The 9,494-nt window shown below is 42.8% G+C and overlaps 1 protein-coding gene across 1 annotated transcript in view; it reads left to right on the top strand.

Annotated features, from left to right (window-relative positions):
* Positions 1 to 9,494, top strand: part of DHX35 (DEAH-box helicase 35) — an 82,287-nt gene that overhangs the window by 27,465 nt on the left and 45,328 nt on the right. The window contains exons 7-8 of the mRNA XM_004697987.2: positions 2,659 to 2,728; positions 4,482 to 4,573. Coding sequence (XP_004698044.1) covers positions 2,659 to 2,728; positions 4,482 to 4,573 — 162 coding nt within the window. The remainder of the gene's footprint in view (positions 1 to 2,658; positions 2,729 to 4,481; positions 4,574 to 9,494) is intronic.

Genomic DNA, 9,494 nt, shown 5'->3' with positions numbered 1-9,494 from the left:
CCTCATTCATTATGGTATGATTTTTTGTTCTGATGATGCCTGATACCTGATCCCTTAGACACCTCGTGATCGCATAGGTTGGTGTACTTCTTCCATTTGGGCTTTGTTGCTTCTGAGCTAGATGGCTGCTTGTTTACCTTCAAGCCTTTAAGACCCCAGACGCTATCTTTTGATAACCAGGCACCATCAGCTTTCTTTGCCACATTTTCTTATGCACCCATTTGTCTTCAGCGATTGTATCAGGGAGGTGAGCACACAATGATATGAGTTTTTGTTTTTTGATGCCTGATAACTGATCCCTTCGGCACCTTGTGATCAGGCTTTTTGTGACTGACTTATTTTGCTCAGCTTAATATCTTCAAGTTCTCACATTGTAGCGAACATGAAGTCTTTAATTCTTCAGTTGGCTTGTTAGTGTTCAACTGTGTGCGTGTTCCCATTGATTTGTTGGTGGGCACTGGTTGTTTCCACCTTTGGGCTTTTGTGAATAGTGCTGTAGGGAATGTTGGTGTATAATTTCCCTTATGAGTCTCTCCTTTCAAGTCTTTTGTGTAAAGGCTTTACCTGAGAGTAAAGTTGCTAGAGACCACATGGCAGTTCTCTCGGTAGTTGTTGAGGAATCGCCACCCCCACCCCTGTGTTCCGGAGTGGTTGTACCAGTGTACATCCCCACTGGCAAGGGACACGGGCTCCACTTCCCTCATCCCTCATGCCAGTGTCTGCTATTTCCTGCTGCTGCCGATAGTTTGCTTTAGTCATGGCTTTGATTTGCATCTATTTGCTGGTTGATAGTGCTGATTACCTTTTTAGGTTTTGGTGGCCATTTGGATGTCTTCTTTGGGTAAATATATTTTCAAGTCCTTGGCCTGTTTTATGAATGGGTCATTTGTCTTTATTGTTAAGTTTTCAAAGTTTTATATGTAATTTGGTTTTTAGATCTTTTATGATTTCCTAAGGTTGCCAGTTGTTGGCTTGTCTTTTTACCGTTTTTGATAAAATTTTTTTGATGAACACATGTTAATTTTCACGAGGTCCTATTTATTTTGTTTTTTGCTATTTGTGCTTTGTTCTAAGAATTTAAAGTTTTAGTTTGAACATTGAGGTCCTTCCTTCAGTTTGTATTTGTTTTTGTGTGTGGTGTGAGGCAAGGATCCTGTTTCATTTTTCTGCATGTGGAAATTCCATTTTCCAGTGCCATTTATTGAAGATCATTTTCTTTCCCCATTAAAGCGGACTTAGCACCCTTTTAAAAAATCAGTTAACCGTAGATAGGTGGATTTCTTTCTGCACTTTCAGTTTTGTTAGGGAGTGTGAATCCTCCTTCATTCTTCTCTTTCAGCATTGGTTTAGCTATTCAGGACCTCTTGCCATTCCATGTAACGTCAGGACTTATTTTTCTGCTTCTGTAAAATATGTAAGTTGGTTAGAATTCTGATTGAGATTGTTTTGAACCTGTTGATCACTTTGGGCATTCCTGACATTTCAACAGTATTAAGTCTTACAATCCATGAACATGGAAGATATATTCCCTTTTAATGAAGTCTTTAATCTCTTTCAGCAGTGTTTTATAGTTTTCATTGTATAAGTCCTTTATGCCCCTGGTTAGATTTTTGCTAAGTATTTTATTCTCTTAGATGCTACTGCAAATGGAATTGTTTTCCTAATTTCCCTTTCAGATTTCTCATTATTGCTGGTGTATAGAGACTCAACTGATTTTTTGCTTGTTGACTGTGTACCTGGTCACTTTAGCGCTATAGGCTTTCTGTGAACTTGCAGGGATTTTGTATATCCAAGAAGGCTTCAAAGGTGCATGAAGTTTTAATGTGTTGTTTAGATTCTGTCTGCTACTATTTTGTTGAATTTTGCATCTATAGTCATAAGAGATACTGGCTTGTAGTTAAAAAAAAATTTTTTTTTTAATGCTATCTGTGGTTTGGGAGAAGGGTTTATATTTGCTTCCTGGAATGAATTAGGGAGTGTTATCCCATTCATTCTTCTCTGTATCTTGGAAGAGTTTAAACTGTATTGATGTCACTTATTTATTTCAGCATTTGGTAGAATTCCCGAGTGAAGTCATTTAGTGTAGGACTTTTTTATTGGGAGGTTTTGATCGGATTCAATCTTCTGTCAGGGTCTCTTGAGGATCAGTGCCCTCTGGGGTCAGTTTGGTTGTGCTCTGAAGAACGTGTGCCTTCCATCTGAGTTATCCATTTGCTACCAGACAGCAGTTGTGCACCATACTCTGTCATCATTCTCTGTATTTCTACTGGGTCAGTTTTTCCTTTCGTTTTTCATTTCACTTGTTTGCAGTTTTTCCCTTTGTCAGTCTAGCTAAAGGTCTGTCAATTTTATGGATCTTTTCAAATACCCAATTTCTGGTTTTATTGATTGTGTGTTTCTGTTTTCAAGTTCAGTTATGTCTGTTTTGGTCAGTGCCATGCCATTTCTCCTGGTACATTGCTTTTCTGTTTCTAGTGCTTGGAGGTGTCGAGTTAGGCTGCTAATCTGAGACTTTTCTTCCTTTTTTGTTAGCGTTTGCTTTACTTTTGGCACAGGTGGTTGCATGGGGCTTGAATTTCCAGGTGTCTCTGGTGGTCTGGACAGGATAAGTGGGGCGGTTGTTTGTGTGATATTGAGATCTTCCTTCCTGATTCTTAGTGTCATCATGCTGGACGAAGCCCACGAGAGGACCTTGTATACCGACATTGCCATTGGCTTGTTGAAAAAGGTATGGCTTCACTGCTACACTTTGTTTTGTTTGTTTGTGTTCTGTGAGTATGAAAGTGATTAAAGCAATTTGGAAAACCCTACAAAATACTAAAATATTAAAATCGTCCATATTTCACTCAGTCAGAAAAAGCCGGTGTTAAATGTTGGTACGTTTTCTTCTCTTCTTTTCCTGTGTCTTGTTTGGTGCAAATCTGTTTGAGGATAGTTTGGGATTACACCATGTCTTCCTATTCCTATCTTGCATCTTTCCCTAAGTACCATTAGGGTCATCAAGGTCATTTTCTTATGCCATTAAATATTCTTTGAGGACATTATTTTTAATGACCATATAACTGTATGTCCTACCTTGAGATATTTAACTCTTCCCTTACTGTTGCACATAAATAAGTTTCTGGATATAAAGGTTTTTGAATAATGATGTGTAATGAGTACACTTGAAATTAAATCTCTTGCATTTATTTCTTTTTAAACTTTGTTACAGAAGGTTTTCAACTTATTCCAAAACAGATGAATAGGATGAACCCAGGTTTACGTGTGTGTCATCCCGCAGCACAGTCACAGCGCTTGTTTTAGCTCAGTCACCGTGCTCTTTGCCATCTAGCCCATCGCGACTCTCGCGGCCTCGTCGGACAGGGTTTCAGAGACGCTCTTTGCAGTAGGAAGCCTTGTCTTCTCCTGGGCACAGCTGGTTTCACGCTGCTGACGTGGCTGTTAGAAGCTCCGTGTAAAACCGCTGCCGCCCTGGCTCCCGGCAGAGCAGGATTTGAACCCCGGGTGTCTGACCCCGAGCCCATCACGCTCTTCACCACGGTGCTCCACCACCTCTTTCTAGGTGCTTGTGGTTGGGAATTTGCCCAAAGAAAACAACCAGAAAATACGAGGGGCGGCTAAGGGCAAGGATGAAGGAGGACTTGTGAAGTGCATAGCCCACACAGCTGTGTGTAGCAGCCCGAGAACAGCACCCAGCTCAGTACATATTAGCTGCTGTTGTTGTCACTTTCATTATTATTTTATTCCCTGAACAGAAAGTTAGACTTTTTGATACCTACTAAGAATTATTCCACCAGAAGGTTACTACCTTCCAGTATATATAAGGATCTACTTCGTTGAACTTTGCCAATGCCATTAGCCTTAAAGAAATACTTGCCAGTGTGATAGATAAAAACATTGATCTCATTATTATTATGATGACATATTTCCACTGCCAGCTTATTTGATCATTTCTTATAAGCCTGGTATATGTTTCTTTGAATAATTGCCAACCTTTTGTCCATATTTCTTAGTGTTGCCAGTTTTTGTTTATACTTCTAATGAAAACTTTTTATATTTAATTGTGTATATAGAGATCCAGGTGCCAGGGGAAAATGGTTTAATTCCCAGGAAATTCAGATTCAGGCCTTGAAGATTCTTTGTACTATGAAATAGTTTTTTTTTTTTTAAATCATTTTATTGGGGGCTCATACAACTCTTATCACAATCTGTACATACGTCAATTGTGATAGTTTTGTAAAGTTTTTATTTTGAAAAATTTTAAACATTTGCAAAATTAGGGGAAAAGCATATAATGAACCCCCCTTTTGCCTGTGACTTTCACCATGTTTAATTTATGGCCAGTCTGTTTCACTGAGAGGCCCCTCCCTCTACCTAAAGCATACATACACTGCATCATTTTGAAAAAAATGCTAGACACTAAATTATTTTGTCGATAGAGATTTCAGCATGGCATTGTTTCCTGCTGCCTTCTTTTGTAGGTTCAGAAGAAGCGAGGGGACCTTCGACTGATCGTGGCCTCAGCCACTCTGGATGCAGAGGTAAGAGGACCCTTTTCCCAGGAGACACTGGAGTTGCTGGGCACGTGCTGGGAGGTTGCTTCTAGCTTATCTTTGCCAGAATGACCTGCCTTCCCTGGAGGGCCATCTGATGCCCTAGATTCTATCTGATCTGAGGATACACCTCCTCAGCTAGTGGGTGGAAATTAGCCTATAATTAATTGAGTCTAATTACCTACCTATTTGTCTTGCATCTCGACATATTCTATTTCTCCTTACATAAACAGCTTTTTATTTTTTCTGTATGAGGCTATATTTCTTGAATTTATTGTGACTCATGCATATATAGGTGCCCTGGTGACTCAATGGTTAAAGTAGTCACCTGCTAACCTACAGGCTCATGATTCGAGCCCACCCGCGGCTCCACAGGAGGAAGATGGGACACTGCTTTTGTAGAGATGTGCAGCCTTGGGAGCCCAGGGGGGCCTGTGATTCTCTCTTCTAGGTCAGCTCTGTGGCAGTGGGTTAATATCAGTCATCGGAGCCTTTGTGGGTGGTGGCTGTGGGTGCCAGCTGCTCAATGAAAGGCGGGCAGTTAGAACCCACCACCTGCCGTGCAGAAGGATGTGGCAGCCTGCTTCAGGAACAGTGGCCGCCTCGGAAACCCTGTGAGGCAATTTTAGTCTGCCTTACAGCATCAGTAGGGGCTGGAATTGACTTTGGCAGTGGGTTTTGGTTTATAGCATAATATTTAGATTTCTTTAACGGAGTTGAGGAGGGACTTCCAAAAGGTCATGGAACAATGCCTGTTTCTTTTCATTCCATTTCTCCATGCACTTTTTGAAGTCCCCTCGTATTGTTGTGTCCTATAGTATAAATTTGTGTGACTGGGTTATGTTATGTTTCTCAGGGTTTTTGTTCAAAGAGCAGTGAAACTCAACAAATAGCTCTGGCCACTTGGGTTGTGCATGTTAGGCGTTGTGCCGGGTGCAAGTGACGCCCGCACTTCCTGACTTCCTTCTTGGGGGCACCAGTCAGTGCCGTGGGATGGGAGCATGCCATACAAGGGGCTGAGGCAGGCCAAGGCAGGGGGTGAACTCCTCCAGGAGGTGGCCCAAAGCTTCCACAGAGGAGGTGACAGCTGGGCTTGGAAGAGGAGCAGAAGTTTACCAGCGGGGGAAGGGTGGAGAAGGCCTGCCGCGAGCACAGAGGCCCGAGAGCCTGTGTTCAGGGAGTTATGAGTCAGGGGTTTTGCCTGGTCAGCAAGGCCCTCCAGGAGCCCTGAGTCCTTCTCTGAACTCATCTCCTGCTCTTTCTCCGCTTCTCCCTACGCTCCAGCTTCCCTGGTCTCCTTGCTGCTCCTCATAAACATGCACATGCTTCCACTCTCAGGGGCACGTTCTTTCCAGACCGTTTTCTCCCAGGTACGCTTAGTCTCATGGCTCGACCCTCTTTCCTTCCGTCTTGCCCAGATACTGTCTCCTCAGCGAGGTCTGCCCTGACTACCCTATCACTCTCTATCCTCTTACTGTTTTATTTTTTTCACCTGCCATTCCAGATACGCATTTCCACTGTCATGTTTATTATTACGTCACTAAAATGTAAGCTTCACGAAGATAGACATTTTTACTGTGTTGGACTGTGGTTTGGCTGTGAACTACAAGGTCAGCAGTTTGAAACCACAGACACGCCGCCAGGAGAAAGATGAAGTTCTCTTCTGTCCAATCAAGGTTTATCGTCTTGGAAGCCCACAGGGGCAGTTCTACTTTGCCCTTTAGCGTAGCATTGAGTGGTCATAGATTTGATGGCAGGGAGTGATGGAGTGGTGGTGCTGTGGGCCAGCCACTGGGCTGCCAACCACAGCCGGCCGTTCAAGATGCGGCTCTCTGTTCCCAGAAGAATAGGCAGACTTAGGAGTCTTGTACAGGGTCACCAGGGGTTGGAATCAACACAGGGCCAATGGGTTTTATGTATTATTTCATCCCATGTACTTAAAACAGTGTTTGAGGTGGAGTAGCCATTTGGTTGAGTGGATTTTAAAGGAATGGGAAGCCCTGGGGGGTTAAAATGGAGAGACTGATAGGGTCAGATCAGGGAAGACCTTATAGGCCAAGGAAAGGAGGCTGGGTTCCATTCTGTACTGATCAGGAGCTATGGGAGGATGTGAGGTCGGACAATGACATGATCCCATTCGGGTTCTAGAAGCATCATGTCGAGTGCTGTGTAGAGGACGTTAGATACCATCAGGAAACCAGATTTGTAATCCAAGTGAGTTACGAAAAAGACTTCATTCCTTTCTCCCCATGGCTTCAGGGACACGGAACACCTTTGAGAGAGAAAAGCCTTGTGTGGACAAGATGAGCGGCGTGTGTCTGGGCTGCTTTTTCAGACCCCTACACAGGCTGCAGACTTCTGTCATCTTCAGTCGTAGTCTACCCAGGATGACTCTCGGGCCAGAACCCCTCTGCTCTTGACTTCACTGGTAAAGACAGAGCCTCTGGGAAGGCTAGCTCAAGGACTAGATGTGACCGCACCTTGTTTCACCTCCTGGGAGGCTCCACTGCATTGAGCTTCTTTTCTCTCTTTAAACTTTACTTTACCATTTTGGGGGAAGGATAATAAGATTTTAATTTGATGGTGGTAAAAACATACTGCTCTCACCATGTTGTGCTGCCACCACCACTGTCGGTTTCTGAAAGTTCCGCATCCCCCCAAAGAAACTCAGTACCCCTTCAGCAGTCACCCCCATTCAGCCTCCTCTCCATAACCTTCGTAATACATTTTTGTCTCTGTGCATTTGCCTGTTCTTGATATGTCATCTAATGGGATCGTGCGGTCTTTGTCCTTTCACGTCCCTACTTCATAGAGCATGCTTTCAAGGTGCATTGATGTGGGGCGTATCTCAGTACTTTGTTTTTCTTTACGGTTGATTAATGTTCCGTTGTATACATAATACCCCGTTTTCTTTTTTTTCTCTTCAAAAATAATATAACCTAATTTATTTTTAACAAGGTATATTTTGACTATATTAGTATTCTCAGCATTTTTTACGTTCTATTGGCATATAAAATCCACATAACCATACAATTCAGTAGTTCAATCTTATCCAGAAGAATTGTACAATCATTACCCCAATTAATTTTCAAACATTTTCTTTTTATTTATATTCTTTTTATTTTATTGGGTGCTCTTACAGCTCTTATCACAATCCATGCATACATTCTTTGTATCAAGCACATTTGTACATATGTTGCCATCATCTTTTTCAAAGCATTTTCTTTCTACTTGAGCCTTGAGTATCAGCTCTTTTTTATTTTATTTATTTATTTATTTGTTTTTTTTAAACATTTTATTAGGGGCTCATACAACTGTTATCGCAATCCATACACACATCAATTGTGTAAAGCGCATTTGTACATCATTCTCAAAACATTTTCTCTCCACTTAAACTCCCGACATTAGGTCCTCATTTTTCCCCTCCCGCCCCCCTCCCCCCTCCCTCATGAGCCCTTGATAGTTTATAAATTGGTATTTTGTCATATCTTGCCCTGTCCGACGTCTCCCTTCACCCACTTTTCGGATGTCTGTCCCCCAGGGAGGAGGTCACATATAGTTCCTTGTAATCGGTTCCCTCTTTCATCAGCTCTTTTTAAATCTCTCTCTCTCCCCTACCTTTTTAATTTTTCATGGTTAAATCGCCTTCAAAATGAGTTTGTAATCACAATCAATTCTAGCGCTCCTTTCCCCATCTCACATGCGTTGTTTGCTCCCCCAGCGTCCTCACCCGCCGTCTCCCAGCGCCCACATGCACCCCCTTTTCTTGCTCCACTCTTCTGCCATAGACAACTTGGGTGATTGCTTCCACCTTTTAGCTATTGTGGCTAAGAAGGAGCACTTTACATTGGTGGACAGGTGTCTCTCTGAGTCGTTGCCTTCAAGTCTCGGGTAAATGCCGAGGAAGTGAATTGCTGGGCGGTGGGGTAATTTTACATGTCGCTGTATGAGGAACCACGGAGCTGTCCCTGGTGCACCCTGTTACAGTCCCACCAGCTGTGTGCCAGGGTTCCACTCTTCTCCACATCTCCGCCAACACTGTCTTTCTTCTGATAATAGCCAGTCGAGTAGGTCTCGTGGTATCGCGTTGTTGTTTTGATTTGCATATTTCTAATGATGTCGATGTGCTTATTGACTACGGGTATCTCTCTGGAGGAGTGTCTGTTCAAGTAGTTTGCCCACTTTTTAAAATGCAGTTGCCTGCCTTCTTGTTGAGTTGTAGGTGCTTTTTGTGTCTTCTGGGCATTAAACCCTCATGGGATCCATGGTTCCCAAATCGTCTGTTCCCCTCCGGAGTGAGGCAGTGCTTTTCCTTTTGGCTGCAGTCCTCTGATGTTCTTTGGTTGCTCATGCTTCTGATGCAATATCTAAAAGCGTATGGTCGCACACGAGGTCCTGAAGTTCCACTCCTGCATTTTCTTATAAGAGTTTTATGGATTTAGCTTTTTATATTACGTTACCGATCCCTTCTGAGTTAATTTTCATGTGTGGGGTGAAGTGTGCGCCCAACATCCTGCTTTTGTGGAAGATCCAGTTGTCCCAGCACCAAAGATTCTTTTTCCGCTGAATGAACTTGGCACCCTTGTCAAAAATCAGTGGGCCATGGCTTACAGTTTCTGTTGTAGTGGTTGAAAATTGTGATGTCTGAAGTTTTTTTTTGAGTCATTGTTTATTAATAATTGCTCATAACCGCTCTATACTGTCTTTGGATTTGGCATAGGGATATTAAAAAATAACTTGTTTCAGTTCTGTCTACAGTAAGTTGAGGTAGGTGGCAGGAATTTTAAAGAGTGGTGTCTTGGTTTACCAGGGCTGCCCTATTGAAAGACCCCAATGTGGGTGCCACTCGAAAGACATTAGGTCCAGGACCTGCCCTGCTGCCAAAGGACTGAATTCATTTAACTGATCAGTCATTTCCCCAGTCAAACTGGTCACATTCAC

Source organism: Echinops telfairi, unplaced genomic scaffold (genome assembly GCF_000313985.2).
Source record: "Echinops telfairi isolate 266 unplaced genomic scaffold, ASM31398v2 ScPeMD7_5592;HRSCAF=6446, whole genome shotgun sequence".
Lineage (NCBI taxonomy): Eukaryota > Metazoa > Chordata > Mammalia > Afrosoricida > Tenrecidae > Echinops > Echinops telfairi.
This window is presented reverse-complemented; position numbering and strand designations above follow the sequence as displayed.